This window comes from Rhopalosiphum padi, chromosome 2, assembly GCF_020882245.1.
Source record: "Rhopalosiphum padi isolate XX-2018 chromosome 2, ASM2088224v1, whole genome shotgun sequence".
NCBI classification, from domain to species: Eukaryota; Metazoa; Arthropoda; class Insecta; order Hemiptera; family Aphididae; genus Rhopalosiphum; species Rhopalosiphum padi.
Genome location: NC_083598.1, coordinates 51,622,990 through 51,650,751, shown reverse-complemented (window position 1 = coordinate 51,650,751; position 27,762 = coordinate 51,622,990). Strand labels below are relative to the sequence as shown.

The following is a 27,762-nucleotide window of genomic DNA, read 5'->3' as shown; positions in this document are numbered from 1 at the left end:
GCGATCGACCGGCCGGTCGGAACGACGCGGACCCTCACCCCTGTATATTATAGACACGGTGGCAAACCAGAGAACCTTCGCGTCTCGTCCCTGCCGCCGCGCGCACTTCGAATATTATTATCACGGTCAACAATGCGACAGTCGGCGCTCCACGTTGGACGCATGTACGCGCGTGTACGATACGGAAAGTGCATCGCGATGCAATCTTAATCGTTTTTAGTGTCAAGTTTCTCGGCGACACCGTTTTATGGCATCTGCCCAGCAGTAATAATAATAATAATTATTTAATCGTATCGACCGAGACTACGAATGCTGAGCAGTGCACGCTTTAGACCGTAGCGCGTATAATAACAACTGCACGGGAACGTTTATTGTACCTACCGATTACCGACACGGTTGTAATGTTGTATATAGTGCTAGTTCTGACTTGTAGTAGTAGTGGTAATGGTGACGGTTGTTGGTGCAGGTGGTAGTGACAGTGGTGGTGGAAAGGTGAGAAACCCGATACCGAGAAGATCTTTTATATTATTAGGAGGTACCTGTTTCGAATTGTAAAAGGACTACGTCACGATACACACTGGAGAGGATAGTACATTGGCGGGGAGGTGTTGTATTCCTGCGGTGTACCTATAATACAGATACAGTGACCGTGCGGAGCGAAGATTAGTCATCAAGGTCTTTGTGCGCGCGGGTTGGCTACGCACGTCGGCAATACCGGTTTCTGCGCTCGCGAGGTGGCCTAGTGTGTTTGTGTGCGTTCGTCTAAACATTATTTTGTATTATGTGAACGTGTTCACGTTGACTACAATAATATCATTGGTGTATACACGACAAGTAGAAATTCGCGTACACTTGCTACTGAGATTGCAGAAGAAGGTACGCATACATACATACATACATACATGCGCCGTCCATTTAGTTGTATTTTAGTTCTCAGTTAGCCGCGTATAGTCGACCCCCGCATGTTTTAATCCAGAAGATCATCGCCATCCCGTTTTCTAAGCAATATATATGTTTAACCCCGCGAGTGTTTCGTACTTAGTGCGTTCGTCGACAAGTATTGTAGCATAGTGTTTAATATAAATATATAATATAAGTAGCAGTACGGGTGACAGCGATGGATACCGTGCGGGCCGGAAGTGCCCCGAATTTAACCGCCTACATTGAAATGGACCGGTTCAACGGGATATCAAAAGCCGGTGAAAAACTCACTCAAAGGTATGTTTTTACTTCCGTAGAGGTACAGGTACATTATTCTAATAAGTAATAAACTAATATCCAAGGATTATACGCTATCAAATAGTATATTAAAATTACATATATATATTGTTATGCAGAAGTACCTATATAAAAATTAAAAGTATTATTAAACCATTCATCTGTTAAAAAAATGTGTGTGTCAATACTCAATTGTTATAGCTTATAACTTATACGTATATAACGTTATATTTCAAATTGTATACACATAAAAGAAATTATAAACTTAAGTTAAATGCATAAATATTATTATGATACTGTTCGTCTTTACAGTTTATCTATGGTATTATTACTGTAAATCTTTTAAATAACGCTTATAAGAAATGGTTTCAGAAATAAGACTATTTATTTATGTAGAAACACTAGCTATAAGTTGTAACAAAAAAATAAAAAAAATTTAGATTACTTACTTTATATGATGCAAAGAAATATGTAAAGTACAAATTTTAATTCATCTTATAATATAAACCTACTTAATAGTTTTTATTTAATTCTATAATTTAAGCTTAGTATATAATAATACATTTTTTTTATGAACCGCATGTGTGCATTACACGCAGTGTCGTATAAACGGCGTGGAGGAGGGTAAACCACTTCTACTTGACTTTCCTTTTTTTTTTATATATATATTGCTTATATTCGTATTTTAAGCTTTTAGCGAATATTGATGAATGTATTAGTTTCGTAATCATGTATTTTTTGCTAACTATAATTTTTTAGTTAGAGTAGGTACTCTAAACGTTTCAAGTACCCCTATACTATACCAAGTTGCAAGGCCCCAGAGGAGAGGGTTAAATGTTCATCCCTTTAGATTTATGAACGCAATAAAATTTGTTTTTGGTCTTATTAATAACCCATCATGGTATCAATTTGTATGAATACTGATAAAAAATATATAGATGTGTATAAATATAAATGCTTGAACATTTAATATGAGATTCCAATTTATTTGTTCATTTACCAATTACAGAATTTCGACAATTTATCATCATATTTTATTTATAAGCATGGCAAGTTAGAATTTCGATAAAATTTGTGGTATGTAGACAATATGGTTATTAATAAGGTGGTATTGATACAAAAGTTAATAACAATAATAATATGATATAAATGTATAATTGTATACATATTAAATATATACTACTATAATAATTGAATATTAAGTTTAATATTTGGAATGTTTTCGGCAAAGATAATATCAATCTACCGCATTAATACTAAAAGTAAAATAAATGGCTTATAGCTACATATCATGAAATATGATAAGTAATACAGACTGACAGACCGTCTCCGCTCAGAATCGTTTTTCGTATTTAATGATATATCATTGAATTCAAGTTTAACTCATCCATTATAGTGACCCACTCGACACCTAATAGACAGTAGAACTGTACTCACTTGCTTACCTTTTTAAACTTGACATTTTAATACAATATTGTTATTGAATAAATTCAATAATCTAAGGACGTATAAATAAAATGTCTTAGTAATAATAATAATAACATTAAAATTAAAAACAGTTGTTACTTAATAAGAATACCAAAAACTATATTCATCTTATACATATAATCATGTAAGCTCGACGCTCGTATATATTTATCCACTTTTTTTTATCAGGTTTTACGATTTTTTAGTCCAAATTAAATCAAGCATAATGAAATGATAAAGCCATAAAATATTAAAATCTATTTATTAATTAATTTGTTACTATTTATAATTATTAATCAAATTTTAAAACAAACTGAAAATATATTGTATACTATAACCATATAATATATATGCATAATATTTATTAATATATAACTTTGGACTTTAATTAATTACTATTTTTTTTTTAAAGTTATTTACAATAAATTTTTATTACATAACATTATAGGTATATGATATTATAATCTGTGTCATAACTCTTAACTTTATTGATTTAATCATATCACTTCTGCTGCAGATATATATAACGCAATAATTGTATTTATTATTTATTTTCATTATTTATTTATCATGATTTTATTGTATACAAATACTATACACATATTAATAAATAATAATAATAATAATAATAATAATAATAATAATAAAATATATTATAATATTATAAATTGTATAAAAATATAAAATTAATTCCAAGCGTGAGTATGCAAACTATTAGTGGCGTAGCTCACCCCAAAATTTCAGGAAAATTAAAAAAAATATTTTAGTGATCTATGAACATATTACGTAAGACGTAACCGCATGTATTAAAATTTAAAATTATATTTTGTATGAAAGTTGCTGCGAAGTACATACTAAGAGTTAGTTAGGTCCAGAACTTATAAGCATTCCAATTGTTACCTTTGTAAATTTTGGCCTCATATCGATTATATGACTGGCAAAGGTTTTCGGAGGATTTATTAAGCGGCACTCAGTTAACTTTAGTTTGTCTAACTGTCTTCAGTTCTTGAATATGGGTCTGTTTTCTGGTCAGCGTATACTGCCGCTGACATTTGTCGGATTGATCATGTGCAAAAATATTATATGAATTTCGCTGGGTTTTGCCTCAAAATCCCTAATCTAAAACATGATTACACCAAGCCTATTAATCAAGCTCTAAAACTCAATTCCCTTTCAGTTAGGCGTGATAAATTTGGTATCAATTTCATTCGAGGTCTGATCGAGGGTCGAGTCGATACGAGTATTCCATACATCTTACTTGTCCAGGAATGCCCCACTTTCAAAAATGATGCTCAACGCAAACTCACCTTAATATTTTTAGTACGGAGGCACATATTTCTCATCTCCACAACAATTTACATCATGTTTATTTTTATCACCACTGAAGTTAATTAAGTAATTAAATTAAATTAATAACTGTTATTATATTGTTACCTTTGTATTAGTATTATTATATACATATTATGATATATTATAAAAAGACAAGTGGGATTATTAATTCTATTATTCTAATAAAATAAGAAAATTTAAATAAAAATTTCAAAATATTTTATACCTATACGATATCAAAATACCTGTAAATTTATGACAGATCCTAGTAAGTTGTCTTCTCTATATAACACAATTATTAATGATTAAACAGTTTGAAAAATGTCAATTTTTAAAAAATTGTACGATTTAATAAGTACCAAAAACGGTACAAACCACTTATTAAGATTTATAATTTCCTATTTTATGTAACTATATATTATATTGTACAACATTTATATAAGTACTGATATACATTATCGTATAAAACGATTAAAACGTATTACTATTTTAGCAATAATATATAATTTTTCCATAAACAATTTCCTATTGTTATTTATTCATTGGGTAGCTGGATACACTAATTAATTACCAATAACATAATTGTACATTATAACTTATAATGTATAAGTATTCCTTTGAAAATATAAATAAATAACAACAATTTTAATTGCTTTTATACGCCTATTAAATATTTTTACATATAGAGTACTACAGTCATACTTATATAATATCAGCCGATAGTTATTTATTTGTAATCAGTAATCACTACATTATTGTAATTTATAACAAATATGTATTATAGTGTGTTGGTACTGTATTACAGTATATACGTTTAGAATTAACAGATACCTACTTAATATATACCCACGCAAATCATTCTTTTCATTATGTAGCTTTTATACCTAATTAGTATAATTATTTTCAAGTATTTGAACTATATATATTATATTTAAATACTTCTGCAACAGTGAATACTTTTATCGATGGTATATAGAATAATGATTTAAAAAAAACCTTTATTTAAAAAAAATACGTTTTTGTACCACAACCAATAATAATATTTGTTTAATTGCCACGTGTCACAGATATGTGTGTATAATAATAATAATATTGTTATATATATATAGGTATAGTTGTTTAGTAGTATTAGTCTTTGTTTTATTCTACACCGCGATTAAAGCCAGTAAAAGTTACCGCATCACGCGGTACTCTTGTAATATAGTAGTGAGAAGATTGGGTCGATCAAGAATAAATATGAATTAAATACCTTATAACTTATAAGGTTAGGTTAACTTTATAAGTAATAACCACATTACTGTAACACCAAAACGTGTTCATTGTTTATATATACATAGGACATGTTTCATAAGTGATATAACAATTATAACACATATTATTATGGACTTTCGTCGAACCATGCTTGTGGAAAGTGTCTCGCACATGTCACTACTCACTACCAATTCCAAATCTTCATGTATAATATATATATATATATAAATAAACTATAGAAAAAGCTATAAGTTATATGTCTAAATATATTGGTTAATACAAATGTATTATATATAATGACATTGGTATATATAATATTAGTATGTACTGTAAATCGTATATAGGACAGTTATAGCTATATAATTTGTATTTATGCAAAGGATGGTTGTATGTATTTCGCGTACCTGTATACCTATACATTGTTGCTAATTGCATTGCATATACGCGTCTGCTCTGATCACGTGTTCTATTGTCGTCATTTGTTTGCCTTTGAAAATTGTCTCATTCGGTATATAATGTTATACCATATATATACACTCACATACACATGTATATAATATATGTTATATGTATACATATTATATTTGTACAGTAAACATTTTTTGTGTATACATCATATATATATTATATATATAATATACATATATATTTGCATATTTATTAACACGCGCGTAAAGTGTACAATGTGACGTCACCGCAAGTTTTTACGCCGATAATTGTCTACCGTTTATCATATGGCAGTTATAACGTTGTGGCGTTTGAGCGTTTATACGCCACAGTGGAGACCGAATACTAGTAGTTATTTTAAATTTATTATTATTATTAATAATAAGTTTTCCAGACTTATTATATCGACTAAACTTAGGTATATAAATTTAATAACTGCAGTATTATAGTTCGCGTCTGTCCAATGCACACACGCCGTGCGATACATACAGCGAGTTCTTTCGTCAGGATATTCGAGAGACGCTACACTCGCCATCATTATGCTCATCAAAAAATTATTGTTCCTACGCAGGCGATCCAAGCAACAACAACAGCAGCAGGATGTTTCACAGGACGTCAACAGCAGCAACCGCACGGTTAGCGAATCGTCCAATAGCGAATACTTTACCAAAAGGCGAGTTATCTTTACGCGCAATGTTATGTGTGTGTATAATTATGTGTGTGTGTTAACCCTTACTAACATACTGCAAGACGACTTAGTGCGCTTACTTAAAAAACTTCAATGCATTTTATTGGATTTTTTATTCTTATTGACACATATTTTTTTAAACATTATATTTTCGAATTAGTGAAAAACATATTTCCTAAATATTTTGTCAAACATGAATATTAATATCGCCTCCAATTATATATAGTAATTAGTATTCAGGTATTCACTATTCAGTGGTTTATTACACAGAATTATTTTATAGTTGGAAATTATATAGGAATTCTATGAAAGATTATTGTTGAACTATATGTTCATATTGAATATTGACACGCACTGTTGGAGCACAAAATATTTAAATATAAATATAATCAATTAGGTTTAGATTCTCAAATGTACCAGATGCAAAAATGTTATGATTATATCTTTTAGATCTAAGAGAAATTTTGAAGATATTATGGTCATTTTTAAATAGCTATATTATTAATAAATCTATAAAGGTCTCTTGGAGTGTATTTGAGACACATAGCGAATAAGTAAAATAAGAATAAAAATGATTCGTTATTTAAAGAAAACCAATTATTTATGTCTGATTTCATACATTAGTATAAATTATTAATTAACAGATATTTTATTAAATTATGCACACAGTAGTAAAAAAAGTTAAATAAATGAATAACAATTCGTATTAATAATTAATAGTTCTTTACATTTAATATTTCTATATATTCAGTTTTGTAGTTAAATAAAGCTTAAAACGGTTTATTGAACTCAAATAATAATATGCTTTCTTATTTAAAAATACAAGTCTTCCGTGGAATGTAATTTACAATAAATAAGTGTACTTTATATAGTTAAAGTACATGGTCAAAAAGTCTAGATAACAATGAATAACATTTAGGTATGCATTATGTACTAATACAAAATTAAAAACAACCACTGCATACCACAACTAGCTGATGGCTGACACAAACAAATAGAATAAATATATAACCTATTAACTATTACCTATTATAAATATTATAGCCTTGCTGGTAAAAAATCTCTTTGTAGATGCCATTTGACCTTTTTTATTAGAATTAATTATTTGGTGCCAATGTTAAACCAGCATTAAGCAAATACGACAATATGAAAAATTAAAATAGCTACTTATATTGGAAACATTGCCCTTAACGAACCTCACAACATTTTATTTTTTTTTAGAATAAATTAACTTTAGTTAATATGTTCTATTTCTATATATACTTAACATGTATTGAAAACTTGTATGGATAAAATACTATACAGGCATGACTTTTTTGTTTAGGTATTTATTAATACTATATGTTTATTGTCCATCTGTCTATAGTCTATACCTACATTGTACATTTATAGTTTATACTAGTATTTATATACTATAATAATATAATGTTGTGTTTGAATGTATTATTCATTGGTATGGCTATATTGTCTTAAATAAGAAAACCAAATGATTTAATGGAAGAAATAGTATTGGTATATGGCAATAACAGGGTTAAATCGAGAATTTAAAAGAAGAATATTTCAGGAGGGTGATAATTGAAAGAAGATAAACGAGAAGAGGGTGGTGGTTTTACAAGAGGAAAGAGAAAAGAAAATGGGTTCATAATCACAAATAGCTTCTTCGTGATGAAAAAATCAAAGAGGAGACGAGTTAAGAAAAGAAAAAAAGAAATAATTGAGAATAAGTATCTAAAATGAAGACGAGAGTAAGAAAGATTATTGTACCAATTATTACAATTATTAAACTCAAGTATACTTTTACAGTAAAACAATCATAGGTATTCGTATTTAGGTATTTATAGACTAGTATGTAGGTTGTAGGTGTATTGACACAGACTATATATATGAATCGTTCATATATTTTTTTTTATCGTATTTAAATGAACAGAACACAGAAGTTTACATACCTGCTATATTCATTACAATATTGTCTACACGTATAATAAAAGCGATTTCTAAAAAAAAAACAAAATGTTTCTTTAAATTGTAGGTTTAATAACTAGTATAAGTGCAGCTATAAATTAATATAATACTATTATGCCTATTTGTTAACAATTTGTTTTTTAAATTTTAAATCCCTCAGGTGAACCCATTTCCAAGCACGAATCAAGTCATTAAAATTATTAATTTAACTAATAATTCTATTAGGATATGAAACCAACTTTCGTGATAGGTATATAAAATATATAGTTTAATAATTACGATAGTTGAATTATATAAATATATAATGCCCAAATTAATAATCGAACCAACCAGTAGCGTATACACTACACACTCACACGTAAGCACTATAGATTTATAGTGATTATATATTATATTTTTAAATAGATTAAAAATATGTAGAGTTAATTTAATATAACACCAGCAATCATCATTTAAAATAACAATCATATCTTAATTGAAAACTGATTCATAATTATTCTATATTAATATTTAAGTTTAAAATTATAATCTAAAAGCTTGTTGTCGAATTGTCAAAGTATGGAAAAATAATATAAATTTTAATAAAGAGGATAATCAACAATTGCGAGTGGAACGAATAGTTAGGACTTAGACGGTTTTAATTTTCAACACCCTAACTTTTTAATTTCATCTAACTGGTAGCCGGTAGGTATAAGACAAAACAAAAAAAGAATTACCTAAATAATTTGTGAAATGATCACATTGATAAACTAAAATTCATTCCAATCGTATTTTACAAAAAATAATAATTGACTATCAGGTATTCCTATATCATGTTATAAGGGGACAAGTTTAACTCACTATTGATGACATAAATTATATTAATACCTATATTATCTTATATATGTATTATTTATTATAATTTATGTATAATAGTTTGTACAATTGTACTACTATATACATACAAAAAATATATCTACTAAATATTATTTGAAATACATTGTTATCAATTATTTAAAATACCAAATGCGTATTTAAAATCTCTTACCAAAATATATTATTGAAAATATACATTACAAATTGTGTTAAAATAATTCAGAATAAATAAATTATAATATATAGTTTACAATTTATCAATAATAAATTTAAATATATTGTTTGGTTTATTTTCAAGAAATGAAATGTTTGAATCAGAGGCGCCAGGTTTTGGAAACGGAATGCCCCCCCCGGCTCACTATTTTACAAATACATGTACATGTTAATGTACAGGTAAATAATTACTAAACATTACTAATCGTTTAACAATTACTAAAATATGGTTATTTGCTGTTTTTTATGTTATAATTATAACATTTTAATAGTATTAGCATTTTCAACTTTAGGGGGATGATCTCCACCTTATCGAGCTCATGGGGATGCAGCTCCCGAGCCCCCCTGTATCGGCGCTCCTGGTTTAAATAGTTGATTGGATAACTTTGATCGGTTGAGGCACTAGATAAATCCAGTAATATTAATATAAACTTTCGACCGGAGCCGATAAACCAATACCTAATTAATTTCATTATCTTGGCCCTTGGGGTAACTATTAAGATATATCTAATAAATATTTATTTTTGTCTTTTAAAAATTCAATCAGTTATCACCTATTCACCTACGATAAATATATTAGAATATAATAACATCCATACATTTTTTTTATTATCACATATTGTGGTAAAAAAAATGTTTTGTTTATTTGCGAAATTCGTATAGTACTTAAAAATGTATAAGTAAAAATAATGTTAAATACTAACTTGTCACAAATTCCCTAAGTATTCGACATTTATAATGTTGAAAATACTTGGGTGTGTTTCTGGTCCCTCGTACAAATATACGAACAAGACTCGTATTTATGGAATTTCGTCGCACAATACGTATAATATTATAGTAAATACGCACTTAAAGACTCAATTATGAATTGAAGTAACAGAAGTGAACGACAGCCGTTTTTAAAACTTACAGACAGAAAATATAACAACTACGACTAACAAACAAATAACAATTTACTTGAAGTTTTACTTATCACGTATGTATGTAGCAAACGCTGAAAGTTACCATACGGTTAAATATTACGGTTACCTGCACTAAACGGCTTATAATAAACTTATATATATAGGTACCCATCGTCGAATATTCGCGATTGAATCGCTGGATTGGCTGACCCATGAAAACGTTCACAAAAAGTATCGCGAAAACAGTTGGTATTATATCAAGGCCGGAATGTCGTCACATTCCATAGGTAATGGGTAATCACTAATCCATATTCCATAACATTATCTAACCCAGTACCAGTGGTGCTCAACAACGGAGACCGCTGCAGTGTCGCTTTTAATCAAGAGCCCTTAATTTAAGTTTTTATTTATACACTTATCCTAAGAGTCTATTAGTCCTAGATAAACTCGGGGTCGATAAATCGTCGAATAATATAGAAGATTATAATATTTTATGATATCAAATATTGAAATAAATATAAATTTTTTCAAATAAATAAAAAATTTATAGTACCAATACTATTGAATATTAATTAATACTTGTGCCTATAAATTACCTAAACATGTTATTTTAATTATAATTTTTTTTCGAAATAATTTATTGATTAGAATACATTCTACTTCTTCTTCTTCTTCTTTTTTTTTTACGTGATTCCGTGAGCTGGGAAAGGATACCCCAGACACATCACTTATTGTGAATAGTAATAATAATAAATAATAATATATACATATTATGTGCCTTGTGGCGATATACGGCTTATGGCTATCAGTCCATTTATATTATTTACAGCAACAATAATTTTATAATAAATCTGATACTATTAGTTTTTAGTTGGCGTATATTTACCGTGATTTCGTGATCGGCCTTAGACCGTCACCTTTTTTTTTGCAAAACTTACAATTACCTTTTTGGCAAGTAGGTGCAGTTTTCTTTAAAATTTACAATTAAAACAACTAAAATTGATAATTTATATTTCATTAAATATAATTATATATTATATCTATAATTATGATTTTTAATTACCTGTCAAAATTATTACACGCAATTGTGTAAAAATAATATGTAAAAAATTAAGATTAAGTTTCATTTTGTATTATTAAATTATATTTGTTTGATAAATATATGTGTGAAAATATAATCGAATAACTACGGTATATATAGACGTATATTATATTTTATTTTGTCAGTTAGTTATAACACATTAATGCCGATATCAAATAATATATGAGTACTTGTATTTTTATTTATTGCACTCTCGATAATTTTACTTGATTGTTAGTTACTACTAATGTGTATTAGATTATATTTGTGAAATCGTTATCATATATTAAAATATTACGATTTTGTTATTTGTTGTAAAATTTGTAATCAAACATAGGAATTAGCTATTGTTAGTTTGATCTTAAGTTAGTTTATTGGAGACCCCAAAAGGCAGGTATTTAAATTTCCAACTTTCTCAATAGTTGTGCTATTGCGTAGTATTCACTAGTGAACCAAACAAAATTTATCCTATCAACAATCGAATTATACAAAAGACGCGAATGTCGCGAATGATGACAGTTTTTTCATCAAAAAGTATTGTGGTAATTTATACGCGAGAACGTGACTTTACGTGATACGTCTTTACCATATACAAGGGGAAGCCAAACTTTTTCGGATAAATATCTTCTGAGGATATATTTTTCTTTAAAGGGGCCATAATAAAATACATAAAAACGACTATTTTTGATAGTGATCATTGAGATTTATTTAAGAGGTTACTATAGTAACTAGTAGTGTTATAGGTATTATATTAGCAGGTTACAGAAAAGTTAAGGCTCATACCTAATCAGTCCCTTCTAAGTTTTATATTGGAAAAGTCTGTTATTTATACGTTTCTGCGACTACAATCGATGTAAAGGATTTATTGTACTTACATATTTATAGTACTTAATATTTAACAGGCAGACGCCTTTTAGATGTACACAATTAATTACAGTAGAATAACAAATTAAGATAATAATGTATAAATAACATAAAAATTTAATAACAAATAACCTTATCAGGTACCTACCACCTACCCTGTTATTGAAATTTTATGACTACCCACTCCAGTCGCAAAATTCACGATCGGGTAAACGGGGTATTATACTTAAAAGTCCGGTAAAAATGTATTTTTAAAAATTATATTATTATATATATATATATTAATGAACACTAATTCGATTTACATTAATAATTAATGGAATAAGAATAACTTAGAAGAATTATTATTCATGTATACACTTAAATATGCGTTAGTATAACTGTAATATGATAGTAAACAACAAAAATCCAAAAGTATTTAATAACAATATAATTCAATTATAGGTAATTGATGCCCCGCCGCCACACCTTCCCTTAGGGACGACTGATTTACATATTTGTGATCTATAGATTCCTTATACTCATTTTTGTTTTGTATCTATATTACCTATATTATAGTCGAACGTATTCATATTTTGTATTTTTCCGATAAACTGGCCACCGACAAAATGCGTTTGATCGTGAATACTAGCGCAATAATAACTAGTAAAGGTCCAAAGGTTAAAGCCTTATAGGGCATAGCTCATACACAGAATAGATAGTGATGTATACGGTTACCTAAACTTAATATGTATACGGTATAGACGATATAAATAATATGTGTCTATACCTATATTCGAGGTCATTGGACCTCTTTTATACAATGATGGTTTATTTATTAGTTTATTACCAAGCCGGCATGGAAGACTTGTTGGTTTCACAGAATCTCAAATGATGTCTAAAAACCCACGACCAATTATAAAAATCACTATAATTAAACTATGGGCGACGGGCCGCGGCATTTATAATATTATCACTTATCACTTATCAGCTATAAGCCTATAACTCTTTAAGGTCGTTCGACTATTATTCGAGTCGGGGCGTCCAAGCCGCGCGCGCTTTTCAGCCTCACTCGGTGGTCCCCACTCTCGACACCTCTTGACGACAACGGTCACGTCATCGTCCATAACGTATATTATTATTATTGCCAGTCGGCAGTCACAACTCGTAAACATAACATTATCGCCGTCTCGATTTCCGAGTTTTCGCATATTTTATATTGAACAGTTAACACGTGCGTACGCTCGATCCGCAACGTATTTGCTTTCGTAGATATTCCATTTTCCGCGCGGTGCGAACGCGGTACCTTTCGTCGTGTTTCAATCCAGACAAAACGTTTCCGATATTCTGTGCACTAATATCTATCGCGATTACGACGATAAAACAATTACAATTATATGCCTACAAAATAACTTTTAATGATTTAGTGGTGACCCGTATAGGTATTTACCGAGCATTCGGTTAGACGCATTCTAACTTCCAAAATTTTTTCTCACTTTTAACTTTTCCTCCGTTCCTGTCTTGTCAGACTGCTCAGATGACATAGTTATAAACATTTTTGACCTGTATCGCAAAATATCGTATGTCGAACCGCATTCGTTTACTCGGTTTTGTGTTTCCATTTGATAATCGGTGATCAGAGAGACGCGTGACGAGAAAAGGTTTGAAACTTCGACACGCTCGCGGACCAAAACCAACGATGAGATATAGTTTAAGCGATATGTTCGTCAAAACCATGCCAAGTTTGAAGCTCAGTGACAAGAAGTGAGTAGATACAAGTTTCGGGCATTCGTACTACACTACTACCTGTTGCCATTATAATTTAATATTATCTATATTAATCTATAACCAAGGCCCGTGGATCATGGTTGCGACATGCGGTGTAAATACTAAATAATTGTATTTCAGTATTCAGTTATCACGTTAGTCGACATGACTGTTAGAAAGTTATCATTCATAATTTGTATGTTTTTAACTTTTAAATGTTTTTTGAAATAGCGGGACGATTATAAACGCCTTTTTATCAACTATTGAGCATATAATTTGCAGTTGTGCGTGCATTTACTACACTTTGAGACAATAAAAATATATTATTTAAACTTTAAAGGTATAATTTCTCGTGCATGAATTGTGATGTAACGATTTCTAATTATAATTGCCAGAACTCGTAACGGAGAATAATGATTTTAATTAGTTTAATTTGACAGTCAAATCATTTTTAATATTTGTAGATTTAGATATTATTTAACTTTTATTTAAATTATATATTATCACTATTTTTATTTTTATATTCCATTACAATAATATATTAAAACGTATTATTCTCTGTTTTAATGCTAAGAATCAATGCTTTAGTGTTTTTATTGGTTTGAATAGTTGGCCTATATTATAATCATTTAAAAGATCACAAAATAGATGCTATACTATTTATATTTTTTAAATTAATGTATATGACTATGAGTCTATGAAATATGAATTATTATTTATATCATCTATATATTATGTAGACTACAGTATCAATATTTACCTTATTATCAATTATCATTGAGTAATACCATAGACAAATAAATACTCTATGGAATATGGATGTTACTAATAATATTTATAGCTATGATACCTTCATGATGATGATGATGATGATAATAATAACAAATATGATAGTTGATTGATAAAATATAATAAAATAAATAATAATAAAAAAATTATTATTCAGTGGCGGATCCAAGGGAGGGGTAAAAGAGTAAATACCCCCCTTGAGCTTATTATATTTAAATTTTATAAATTTATAAAAGTATAAAAATGTTGTCATTGATACCAGTTTGTAAGAATAAATTCTAAATGATGAATATTAATAAGTAAATAATAACTATGTTATTAAGCAGGTATGAATAGTATCTGATGGATATATTTTAATTATCCCTCCCTCGATGAATTTCTGGATCCGCCCCTGTTATTATTTACATTTAAAATAATAATTATTATAGAAATGTATGAATGTATAATTTTTAAATTATATTAATTTAATTTTAATTAATACAATTTTTAAAAATGTAGTTAACACTGATAAAATTGTAAATAATTGATTAAAGGATATAGAACTATTTTACTGAAAAATGTACTGTTTATATTATTTGTTACCCAATCAACTATAACTGAAGTTACTTATAAAATTTGAATATTAACTAATAAAGTTTTTTTTTTTTACAGTATGTTATGCATTCAAGAAGAACTCGGGAATCTAAAAGACAAAGAACCAGTTAAAGATAATGCTGTTGGGATTAATAAATTGGAATCTGATGTTTTAAAACCTAGCGGCTGGTTTGATGGGTTGTTAGGATGCTTAAAACCAATGTTGGGAATCATGGGAAAAGGAAATAGTCATGATCTTAAATCTTATCAAGGTAATTACAACATTTTAGTCATTAAAACAACTTGAGAATCAAACAACCATTTTAAAATATTAAAATGCCCATAACAAGTTTTCAAAACAAAATACCAAAAAAGGCCGCAAAGGATCCAGGATAATATTCTTACCTAAATATAAAAATATATTAATTCACTATAAGTAAAAATAATAGAGTAAAATGGATTCTTTTGAAAATTTGCTATGGTTTATCTATACATTTGTATGATGGAGACAACATTTGCAAGTGTGACATCTTCTTAAGTACATAACACTTACAACTTTAATTAATTTGTTATATATTTTATTTAATTTTAAGAAAACTTAAATACTCAATTTTACTCAATTACATACTATTGTTTAGGTACATAGTTTTATGATATTTTGTAATATTTTTAAAATTAGAAAATAAATAATAAATATAACCTTTATGCTGTTTTGTAGATAACTGGGATATTCCATTTGAATCAATTAGTGATTTGCAATGGTTAGGTTCAGGAGCCCAAGGTGCCGTATTCAGTGGAAAATTAAAAAATGAAATTGTAGCGGTGAAGAAGGTGCGTGAACAAAAAGAAACAGACATTAGACATTTGAGAAAACTGAATCATCCTAACATAGTACAATTTAGGTGAGCATATTAATAAGTAATAACTAATTAATAACTATAATATTTATTATTATTTGTACTAATAATAAACTATAAAATTTAATTAGTATCTGATAATAACTAATATTCTTGTTTCTATTTTAGGGGTGTATGTACTCAAGCTCCTTGTTACTGCATCGTAATGGAATATTGTCCATATGGACCACTTTATAATTTGCTTAGAGATGGTGAAGAAATACCACCCATACGATTAGTATCCTGGGCCAAACAAATTGCATCTGGTATGCATTATCTACATGTGAACAAAATAATTCATAGAGATCTTAAAAGTCCCAAGTATGTTGAAACTTATTTTAATGTTGTTTAAAATTGTATATTATAACTTATTTTTTGTGTCAAAAGTGTCTTGATTGGTCGTCAAGAAATGGTGAAAATCAGTGATTTTGGTACAAGCCGAGAGTGGAATGAGATAAGCACTAAAATGAGTTTCGCTGGTACTGTAGCCTGGATGGCTCCTGAAATCATAAGAAATGAACCCTGTTCAGAAAAAGTTGATATTTGGTAAATACTTTGAAAATAATGATTATTTTTTTATTTTTCATAAATTATTTAATTGTTGTTACATATATTATATTTTAGGTCATTTGGCGTTGTTTTATGGGAACTTATGACTTGTGAAACACCATATAAAGATGTAGATTCATCAGCTATTATATGGGGTGTAGGTAGTAATTCTTTACACTTACCAATACCTTCATCATGTCCAGATGGTTTTAGATTGTTAATTAAACAATGTTGGGCAGCTAAACCACGTAATAGACCATCTTTTAAACACATAATGATGCATCTAGACATTGCCAGTTCTCAAGTGCTGGCGAGTACGCCAGATGAATACTTTAAAACTCAGGTACAACATAAATTAATAATATTGATGAATATATTCTTTAAAAATGAACTAGGTACTAATAACATATTATAAAGATGAGGTATAAAATATTATTTTTTAGGCCCAATGGAAGAAAGAAATACAAATACACATGTTACAAATGCAGACTAATGGAAGTCATATTCCCAAATTTGAAGAGGATCTTATTAAAAAAAGAAAAAATGAGTTAAAACATGCACAAGATATTAGAGAACATTATGAGAGAAAATTAGAACGTGCTAATAATCTTTACATGGAATTGAGTGCTGTGTTATTACAATTAGAACAACGAGAAAACGATTTAATTAGGTTAGTAATTTAAATTTTTAAATCATAATTTCTAGTAATTTCTGTTAATAATAATTATAATTACTATGTTAGAAGAGAAAAACAAATGTCTAAAGTGTACAAAAAACGACTTATAAGACCATTATTAAAAGCTCAAGATAAATTGAACAAACAGAATAAATCTGATTCAACTACTACATCACCATCATCACCAGAGAGACTTTGTCAAAAATTTGACTCAGTATGTTTTTCTTTTCAAATAATCATATTTTAATGTTTTATTAATTAGAAGAAGTTTTATTTATTTTTATGGTACTTTTCGGTTATAGTGACCACCAACAATTTTTGGTTATTGCGATTTCATTAGGTTAAGCTTAACACATATAATTTACGCCTATAATTATTCCAGTCTACTGTATAGTATCTACAAACTACAAATATCAAATTTTTGTTCACACCATTTTACAAAGTCAGTTCATCTGTTCAACAATAATTAAAGCACAATGCATACATTTAGAAAATAGGTACGACTGCCAACAAACTGATTTCCCTACTCGAATGTCAACCTAATAAATTTATGTAGTCGCGATAACCAAAAATCATTGGTAGTTACAATAACTAAAAAGTACCTATTTTATTTTATATAATTTTTAACAGCAGTTAACCAAAGCTACACTTTATGCTCAAGTTAGTAGCAATTCAAATAAACCGGAATCAATTGCTGTTACACCAAAACAAAATCAAAGAAAAACACGACCTAGGAAAGCTCAAATTATATGCTCAATTGTAAAAAATAAAAAGGTTCAATCATTGAATAAATACAATTTACCTTATGTTTAAGTAAATATTTCATTACAGTATAATACATCAAAAGAAACCAACTGGAAAAACTGTCACCAAATAAACAGCACTAAAGTCAACAGTGAAACGCAGACAGAAACTATTGATTCAGGACTTCATCAAGATATGCTCAATGGTAACATGTCTGATTCTGCTCATTCACAGGTAAAAATATAATTTATATTACTTAAGATTCTACTAACCTTAGAAATTTATAAAGGGTGAAGATAGTTCATGTAGCAGTGGAGTAAGACTGAGTGATGATGAACATTTAGATAGACTGGGCAGACAAGTAAATGAAATACTTAACAATAACAGACCTTCCAACATGACCGATTTATCAGATTATTATCAGGATACTGAATCTATTTCTAGTAACTTTAATCTTAGGAGGAAAAGGTTAGATATCAATTTTGTAATTACTAATTTGATTTATATAAATATATAAATTAATTAAATTTTAGTGCTGGTCGGCGACCAATTGGACCTGGTTTACGAGTACGTCGATACAGAATGACACAATATTGCCAAGAGCCAAATGGAAATTCTTTTTCATTAAGTTCTTCAACAGAAGTAAGCGATTATTATATGTATACATTATTTAACTAATTAAAGTTTTGTGATTTTTATTTTATATAGAAACATGATTTCTTAGAGGCGGAAAGTTCAACATCAGACTCTGACATGAAAGACATTGATCTAGATTCAAATTTTTATAATGTATCTAATCAGTTTCCAGTTTAATACCGTGTATAAAACCATAAGATTGTGCTATGTCTACAATTTTTGATTTAATTATTTTATTATCATTTAATATTACCAGTCCAAACATTATAATATTTTTCTCATAACAATGTCAAATTTAGTTTCAATGCTATCACATCTAAAGTTTCACAATTTTTAACTAACTTGCATATCTTAATCTAACATTTTTGTTTTGTCATACAACTGTTTTATTATTACTATTATTAATTATTATTGTTACTTTTTTTCTTTGAAAATGTAATGTATTTCTAATGAAATATTCAAATATTGATTTTTTTTAATCATGTTAACAATATTTTGGATATTTTTGAAGTAACAAAAAATATCTGTGATTATATAAAACAATAAGAAAGGGCACTTAAATAACAGCTTGTGATATTGTTTGAATGTGTTTAGATTTACTAATTTTGATATGCATATATAATAATTCATAATTGTAATATATTTGACGAATCAAAAGAAAGATGGAAAAATAATATTGCATAGCTTGTTATTTAAGCAATTAAATAAATTGACATTCTGGTGTTGATATTTGTACTGATTATAGGTAGTTGCTTAAACATTTTATGAGCAATAATTATTGATCTCTTTTGCCATTTATAATATTGTGATGTAAATTAATTTGTAAGTATACATGTGTTATGTAGACTGACCTTATATTAAGGCAAATTATTGTTTAGAAAATTATTATATAATTTATATTTTTTGGCTTTGTCTCTTTATATTGTATGAATGATGCTGTATAGAAAAGAGATATAGTTTATAAAAATACAAAATTTGTTTAAATAGAATCTTTGTTTTGTTTTATATAAGTGTGTTTATATCTGAAAAATACACCTATAAATAATAATTATTGATCCTTAATAATATATAAATACAATCTTCATTTTTTTTAAGACAAAATGTTTTTTGTTCTTTTTTTTATTAACAATATTTAAACAAATCCAACAATATTATGTGACTTGAGTTTTTGTTATATATTAATTAATAATTTAAATTCGTAGTTAAAATCTTAAATTGAAGTTATACAGTTAAGTAACTATAATAGAACAACTTTCACTTAATGAAAAAAATGTTGACTATTCATCTTATGCGTGAATTCAATGAATAATTATTGATTGATAATTAATAAGTACTAGTAACTAGTGTACTACAATGTTAATGTTATTGTTAAGATTAAATTTCTTTTATTATTGATTTCATTTTCGTAACTGGTCTGTATACATTTATACAAATTGAAGAAATTCGAGATAAACAATATAATATCGATTTATCTGTAGAAATGGTATTATTCTATAAAAAAAAAGGTTTTCCCCTTCAATGAATTGAATATTGATAATAAATTAACTACCAAATTAAATAAGGGAAAAACAAAATTTAAGAAATACCTTAAACTTAATGTACCTACTAATAATTTCAAAATAAAGTGTAGTTAATCGTGATTATTTTACAATATAAACTAATGTTAATCATGACAACAAACAACTATATCAACACTGTCCACTGTTTATTATCTAGTGTTCTCGTAATACAAATCAATGTCACACTACTCTTTTTTTAGTCGGCGATTCGAGGGTGAAAATCGCGCGACAAATCTCAATAAGATGTGGGGCCTGTATGAATAATAAGAATTTTGCAAAAATTTTTTGCTGGCTTATTAGTTATTGCTGCCAGTGCTGATTAGTGATTGATGAATGATGAGCAGCCGAGCTTCTACTTTTTATCAGTGGGCTCAGCACACGGCTGTGGTTTAGTGATAACAGCTATAAAATATCGGACCTAACCTCAAATAGCCCAAACTTTTATTCGGCAATTCGGCATAGCGGTAGAAATTGAAGTTGATTTTCTATAAAATATCATACACTTTAAGTTTTAACACTTATACATATATAAAGATTTAAGTAATAAGTTTTTAATTTTTAATAATATAACAAATTAAATAATATTACTTTATTAGTAATATACTTATTGGTTAATACTTATATTTCTATTCCTTGATTCCTATTTGAATGAATTAAATAAGTATTTTTTTTTCTTAATTTGATTAATTGACGAATTTTACTATTTTTTTCGTTTTATAATTATAAAGCTTTTTATTAAAAACCGATAATGTTTTCGAAGTCACTGATCAATTTGTGCAGACAAGGATTAGGTCCTACAAAAATTCTGCAAAATGTTTTATGTAAGTCATGATGATTCAGAAAATATATTTGTGTTAGTTTCATAGTATGCTGTCCTTATATTATTATATATATTGTAATAAATAATTTGTCAAATTCTCGGATAATCTTGATAACTTTTCTAAAATATAAAAATAAGTTGTAGAGGCAATTATTAATAATTATTAATTAAAGTACCTATTTTATTTGGTATCAATTCATAATTTGAGAACATTTCAGTAGTACAGATTTTACAAGAAAACATAATTTTTAGTTTTAGACTGAATAATTTGTGTTCACAAAAATATTCATTACATATTTTTCATATAATCATATACATATTTCATGATTCAAATTGCATTATAGTTTTGCTTTGTTTTCCTAAAATTATATTAGTTTTGTACTAATATTCAGAGTTTATGACAATATATTGACAAAGACTATTATACTATTATAGTAGTTATGTATTAACTTAATAAAAATCAATTATTGTCAGTTATAAATTATTTTATTAAACACATAATGAACACATTTGTAGTTTACAAGACTTTAAATATTTCTTTATTTGTGCTTTTATTTTAAAAATAACGTTTGTATAAAACTAGTTAAAGATAATCGTAATTTAAATACTAAATACAATTTTATTACATTAATACTTTGAATAACAAAATTTTAAGTTTTTTATCATATAACTATGAATCTTTAATTTACCATGTTTATTTTAGGTAAACGTAGTTTGTATGAGCGTGCAGCTATAGGATTGGATAAATATGAGTTCTACCGAGAAAAAATTGAAAATCAGTTTTCTGAACCAGATAAACTGTTATTTCGAGATCGTATGAATTCTTTTGCAGATCCTGAGTCTAATAGTTTAATTTTTACTGAAGATTTAAAACAAATTGTACACATGGTAGGTGATAATGAAGCAGATTTAACACTAGTAGAAAAAATGATGAAAAAGTAAGTATTATTACCTTAATTTATTTAAAGTTTATATATTCCAACTAAACTTATAATAATTATAGATATAATAAGCAAAACCAAGGATTAAGATTTGGAAATTTTACTTTTGGTCCAGTTGTTATGCGAATGTATTACCATCTCAATAAACCTGATATTGCATTACAAGTAAAGTTAAAATTTAATTATTTTTAAAACAAAAATATCTTATAATTATTTTAATTACAATTTTTTAGTTGTTTAATGACCCAGAAATGGATGGATTTTTCAATCATTTAAGTTCTTATCAAATACTCATGGATTTATTATTTATAAATGGAAAGTTTGATGAAATATTAACTGTATACAAATCAATTCAGGATAGACAATTACAAATAGCCAAGTTTCCTAAAGGTGTAATGATGCTAGTTTTTGCTGCATGTTATAAATTGGTAAGATTTTTATTTTAATATGTGCTTATATTTTGGTATTTATTGATACTGTATACTGTGGATTTTTTAAATGGTAAATATTATCTTAGCTTATTCATCTCCTAAATTCTATTGTTTTTGTTTACCTTAATCATTTAGATTAATGAAAATACATCTAAATGATGCCAACAATTGGTTTTTTTACCATTTGACAATGCTAGATCTTAAAGTTAATACCCAGCACTAATAATAAGAAACACAAATTTTCATTGAAATAAATGAAATTTAACTTATATTTTACTATAAAGTTAGATACATTAAGAAAAAAGAAATTAATAATTACATCATCATCTACATTTTATATTTTTATACCTATTTAATATTTATAACAAACATATTATAACAGGAGTGGCCATACTTTTTTTGGTCAAGATCTACTAAAAATATACTTCACCTTTGATGATCGACTTCCATAGAAAATTATATAGATAAAACTTATTGATAATTTGTTCACTACAACCTCGATTAATTTTTGCGTGACCCTAAAAATAAATTCTAACATGATCGACAAATATCACAACAACTTTCACATTTTTAACATTAAAATCACATTATCATGTTTGAGGTTACAGTATATATTTGAACCTGTTGTGGAGCCTTTATTTTCATAGAACAAAACGGTAATCATTGCTAAAGCTGTTTTATTATTAGAAAATATAAAATTGTATATAATAATACAATATTATTGTTTTGTTCGTATATGCATATTATTGAAAATATTAAACACTGATGAAAAATCTTGAGGCTGCTGCTTCCTCTGCCTCTCATTTGCACGTTTATGCTGGTAGATCATATCCAGCAATGTTGTAGGTCATACATTATATGAATATAATATTTTAAAATTAATATACTTTATGAGTAAAGTAAATCTGTCTATTATATACTTAAACACCTTATAGTGATTATTTTAATAACTATGATTTATATTTCAATGTTTTAGTTAATAATAATGATGATTAAAATGATTATATAAAACAGATTGTTAATGATTTCTTATTATGTTTTAGAATACAACTGAAAGTTTTGAGTATGCTTGTAAATTGTGGAGTGACCAACAAGAAGCTGGCCATAATCCAATTAGAAAAACAATAACTTTTTTTGCTGCTAATGCAATCAATCAAAATAGTCCTCATATTGCTCTTGAAGTAATAACATCAGTGCGAAATCAAGCATATGTGACACTCCGTAATATAAAAGTGGTAGCATTGTGTGATTTAGGCCGAATTTTTGATGCTTTGCCTCTTCTTAGAAGTGTATTGTCAGTAGATCAACCAATGTCTGGTGGCCCTATTGTAAAACAGACTTATTGTAGAGATGTGGTAAGTATTTTTATCACAGCTTTCAATTTTTGATAAATTACTATTACTTATATTTGTTTTGATAATAATAAATTGAATTAAATATTTATTAAATAAAAAAAATAAATTAATGTCTTTAAAAATTTTTTTTAATAAATTACAATTAAATGTAGTTTTAATAACATTTTTTTAGAAATAATAAAATTGTCTTAGAAAATTAGTGCAGACAGTTAAATAATTGGTACTATTTTAAAATAATAATTATAAATATCTTTTTTTATTTGTATAATGAAGTATATGAGTACCATCTGATGATCATTGATCATTTTTCCCTTTTTTCTAGATCCTAAATGTCAAAATATAGTTAGTTTAGTGAGTGATATATTGTATTATATATTTTGATAATATAACTAATAATAAAGCAAACTTGTATAAACATATTTTCTAACATTTCCTTAAAAACATTTTAATAATTTTTCTTTATAATTATAGAAACTATAAAGAAAAAGAAAAAAACTTTTAATAGTACCAATTGATTTTGAATTTGCAACTTATAAAGTATATTATATGACATTTTTTGAGTACTCTTTAGTACTATAAAAATATTCAGATAAAAGGATTTTAATAATATAAGGTAGATATAATAATAGTATATTAGATATTACTAAGGCATGAATTTTAATGTTCTAAAGTATTATGAAAAAAATGTATGATACTCAGCTCATAATAACAACTAATTTATTCTTAAGCTATTAACAGTATTCACTAATAATAAAATATATTTACGACAACATTTTTTTATTAGATAATGCACTAATGATAATTTTTAATTAAGTTTTATAATTAAATATTTAATGATACATACTTTAGTTGGTTGTACTATTAATTTATACAATTTAACTGATTGCATTTTAAGAAAAAAATCATAAAAGTTTAGTGAAGATACACTAAAAAACAAAAATTATTAATGTAATGGTAGGTATGTTTAAAAATAAAAATAAAATTTAAATAAAAGTATATTTTTGTCTTTATGGTAAATTGCCAAAGTTAACCTATCACTTGTTATATATGAAAGTTATTCTCTTCTATCTACAAAAGTCTATGTCATATTTATTATTTAGCTCAATATACTAAATAATAGATTGAATTAACAGATGAAAATTAGGATTTTACATAATATTCTATATATTTAAGTGGTTATGAGTTGTTTAATATGTATCAATCATATGATTTTGAATGTGATGTAGGTCAAAAAATATTACCGATTAGTAAATTTATTTAAATTTATTTTATTAAATTGACCTTTTATTATCAAATAAATAAAATGTTCAATTGAGATAAATTTAATTTCTAAATTGATGTACTTATACAAAAGAAACTTGAACTAAACAACTTAATTTAAGTTACATCTAAATGCATTTTAATAGTTCGTAAAAAATTATTATAGCTATGAAATAACATTTTATTCAAATTATAATGTTTTTTTGTTGTATTAATTTTGTCAATGTTTTTTAATTCATTATAGTCTTGAATTTATTTAAATTCTGATTGTTAATTTTACATTTTTTAAATTATCCTTGAAAAATACTTAAATAGTTTTGTAATTTTAATTGATTATGAGGGTATTTCACTAATGGAATTTGTCAATCAAACTTCCATTTATTTTAAAATCAAAAATGTATAATAATTAAATGTTATAATATAAATAATTAGTATACTTTTGTTATATCAATTTTTATCAAAAAAAATATTCATGTTAAAATAAATTAATAGTTATTTTTATTATTTTAGATAAATTTAGTAAAATCTGCTGCTGAAAAACATAATGATAAAGAAGTATCATTGGAGTTGGATAGAATATTAAACCAACTAGAAGAGTTAAATATGATTAGTGAGACTGTAAGTAATAGAATATTATTCTTACACAAATAACATATTTTTAAAAATGCACAATAATTATCATTTTATTTTTATTCTCTAGACACTTGATTCGCTTTTGTGTTCAGAAATTAAAATGATCGATAGATCAGATACAAACAACAGAGAATCAGTAGTCGGTGCAAGCTACCAATCAGGCAGACCATTTAAAAAACGAGAATTTAGACGTCCGGGTATTAGTGATTTGTTGTAACTTGAATTACATTTATGTAAATCATAAACTATTTTTTGTAGAATAATAATGTATTGTTTATGTAATGATAAAAAAATAAAATAAAGTTTAGTTATTTTTTTTTTATTGAAATATAAACAATTTGTTCATTTTATACTTATAAAGATACATGGACATTTAATTACATATTATAATATAATATTACATACAAAATTTGTTAAATAAAAAAAAAAATTACCACATTGAAATGAATTATAGGTTGATACAAAAAATATTTTAGTTTTGTTCGTGTTATGATCTATAAGGTATGTTCACAAAAATGGAATTTAACATAAAAACATAAATTTTTAATTAATAAGTAGGTGATTGCTTTTCAGTTCCATATAAATAACAATTATTTACTTTACTATTGAGGGCCTATTTAAACATTATTATAACAATAGGTCGAATTAAAAAAAATATAAATTAGTAAAAATAATTATTCAGTAGCATCAGTTTTGCTGACTGGGTATGGCTCAGGAACGACGGTGTGTCCACTATCGACAATTACTATATTATCAACTGGTTTGTCTCTGGAATCAGTTTCTGCTGATTCAGCTGCTCTAATTGTTTTCTGAAAGTCATTAAATTTATAATAATTTTATAACAAATACATTTTATTAATTTCAATATTTACCATTCCTTTGATTATTTTTCCAAACACAACATGGCGACCGTCCAACCAGGAAGTTTGTTTAGTGGTAATGAAAAATTGAGATCCATTGGTATCTTTTCCAGCATTGGCCATAGACAACCAACCAGCTCCATAATGTTTCAGCTTAAAGTTTTCATCTGCAAACTTTTCACCAAAAATACTACGACCACCTGTGCCGTCACCTTTTGTAAAATCACCTCCTTGGATCATGAAGTCTTTGATAACTCTATGGAATTTACTGCCCTTGTATCCTTCACCTTCTGGTTTTTTTGCTAGTTCAATAAAATTCTTTGCAGTTTTAGGTACAGTTGCACCAAATACTCCGATTTCCACACGTTGAGGTTCACTTGAACCCATTTTGATGTCAAACCACACCTATTAAAAGAAAAATTCATAATTTTATTAAGTGCTTTGTGCACACAAGTTCATTGACGTGTCCAATTTAACTTACAATGTCAGTGACCTTAGGTCCTTTCTTCTGTGGGTCTTCTGATGCTTGGCTGTACACCACAAAAATCGTGAAAACCGTTAACGGCAATATAGCCCATTTCAATAACGTCATGATTTTATAAGTAGATATCATACAACTTTTACAAATATAATAGGTACCAAAACTAAATTATAACTATTAACCAGTGACAGTAGTAAAAGAACAAGAGAAACACAAGTACACGACGACTAAGATAGTCGGACTAACCAGTAAACTACACAATACAGTTATATAGTATACTACTATTGGACATGATTGGTGGGAACGGGAAGTGAAGTGTAGATGTGGACAAAAAACACAATGTACCAACGATAAAAATGTAAAATTTGTTATCAATTTCGTATTATTGGGAAAATAATCGATAGTTTTTTATTTTCCAAAACAATTTATTCAAATTTTAATTATTTATAATATGTCCATGGTTAAATTTTAAATTTTAATTACATTACATATTATATCAAAATAATTATTTACAAATATATAAAATAAAAACAATC

General features: G+C 27.0%; 3 protein-coding genes and 1 long non-coding RNA gene across 7 annotated transcripts; 2 read left to right on the top strand and 2 right to left on the bottom strand.

Moving 5' to 3' along the window:
• Nucleotides 1-119: 119 nt before the first annotated feature.
• LOC132919918 (mitogen-activated protein kinase kinase kinase 13-A-like) lies at nt 120-19,875 on the top strand. 4 transcript variants are annotated; one of them, XM_060981854.1, is made up of 13 exons: nt 120-1,218; nt 15,464-15,657; nt 16,104-16,287; nt 16,411-16,602; nt 16,669-16,827; nt 16,906-17,173; nt 17,274-17,500; nt 17,573-17,720; nt 18,137-18,280; nt 18,338-18,484; nt 18,540-18,718; nt 18,784-18,892; nt 18,959-19,875. In XM_060981854.1, the coding sequence occupies exons 1-13, from the start codon at nt 1,118-1,120 to the stop codon at nt 19,061-19,063; spliced, it is 2,157 nt and encodes a 718-aa protein (XP_060837837.1). In that variant the 5' UTR covers nt 120-1,117; the 3' UTR covers nt 19,064-19,875. The 4 variants fall into 4 exon arrangements, with proteins under 4 accessions (XP_060837837.1, XP_060837836.1, XP_060837835.1 ...); XM_060981853.1 differs by lacking the exon at nt 120-1,218 and adding an exon at nt 6,078-6,385 and having other exon boundaries at nt 18,140-18,280; XM_060981852.1 differs by lacking the exon at nt 120-1,218 and adding an exon at nt 6,092-6,385.
• A 1,037-nt stretch (nt 19,876-20,912) lies between these two features.
• LOC132920741 (pentatricopeptide repeat-containing protein 2, mitochondrial-like) lies at nt 20,913-26,205 on the top strand. The gene is made up of 7 exons (XM_060983384.1): nt 20,913-21,266; nt 21,969-22,203; nt 22,269-22,371; nt 22,440-22,634; nt 23,681-23,992; nt 25,763-25,870; nt 25,953-26,205. Exons 1-7 carry the CDS (start codon nt 21,194-21,196, stop codon nt 26,100-26,102), a joined length of 1,176 nt encoding a protein of 391 aa, XP_060839367.1. The 5' UTR covers nt 20,913-21,193; the 3' UTR covers nt 26,103-26,205.
• LOC132920743 (uncharacterized) lies at nt 23,871-24,939 on the bottom strand. Its single transcript, XR_009660775.1, has 2 exons — nt 24,837-24,939; nt 23,871-24,317 (listed from the first exon to the last, which is right to left on the bottom strand). It is a non-coding gene; the product is annotated as an uncharacterized LOC132920743 (long non-coding RNA).
• Nucleotides 26,184-27,485, bottom strand: LOC132920742 (peptidyl-prolyl cis-trans isomerase 5). The gene is made up of 3 exons (XM_060983385.1): nt 27,227-27,485; nt 26,758-27,150; nt 26,184-26,694 (listed from the first exon to the last, which is right to left on the bottom strand). Exons 1-3 carry the CDS (start codon nt 27,356-27,358, stop codon nt 26,560-26,562), a joined length of 660 nt encoding a protein of 219 aa, XP_060839368.1. The 5' UTR covers nt 27,359-27,485; the 3' UTR covers nt 26,184-26,559.
• Between the last annotated feature and the right edge of the window lie 277 nt (nt 27,486-27,762).

Excerpts from the sequence above, each read along its gene's own strand:
- LOC132919918 (XM_060981852.1), top strand. The coding sequence starts at position 6,252 with ATGCTCATCAAAAAATTATTGTTCCTACGCAGGCGATCCAAGCAACAA. Across the intron at positions 15,658-16,103 it reads TGATCTTAAATCTTATCAAG|ATAACTGGGATATTCCATTT; the intron begins GTAATTACAACA and ends GCTGTTTTGTAG. Across the intron at positions 18,281-18,337 it reads CAATTGTAAAAAATAAAAAG|TATAATACATCAAAAGAAAC; the intron begins GTTCAATCATTG and ends ATTTCATTACAG.
- LOC132920741 (XM_060983384.1), top strand. The coding sequence starts at position 21,194 with ATGTTTTCGAAGTCACTGATCAATTTGTGCAGACAAGGATTAGGTCCT. Across the intron at positions 22,635-23,680 it reads TTGCTGCATGTTATAAATTG|AATACAACTGAAAGTTTTGA; the intron begins GTAAGATTTTTA and ends ATTATGTTTTAG. Across the intron at positions 25,871-25,952 it reads TAAATATGATTAGTGAGACT|ACACTTGATTCGCTTTTGTG; the intron begins GTAAGTAATAGA and ends TTTATTCTCTAG.
- LOC132920742 (XM_060983385.1), bottom strand. The coding sequence starts at position 27,358 with ATGATATCTACTTATAAAATCATGACGTTATTGAAATGGGCTATATTG. Across the intron at positions 27,151-27,226 it reads GACCTAAGGTCACTGACATT|GTGTGGTTTGACATCAAAAT; the intron begins GTAAGTTAAATT and ends TTCTTTTAATAG. Across the intron at positions 26,695-26,757 it reads GAAAAATAATCAAAGGAATG|AAAACAATTAGAGCAGCTGA; the intron begins GTAAATATTGAA and ends AATGACTTTCAG.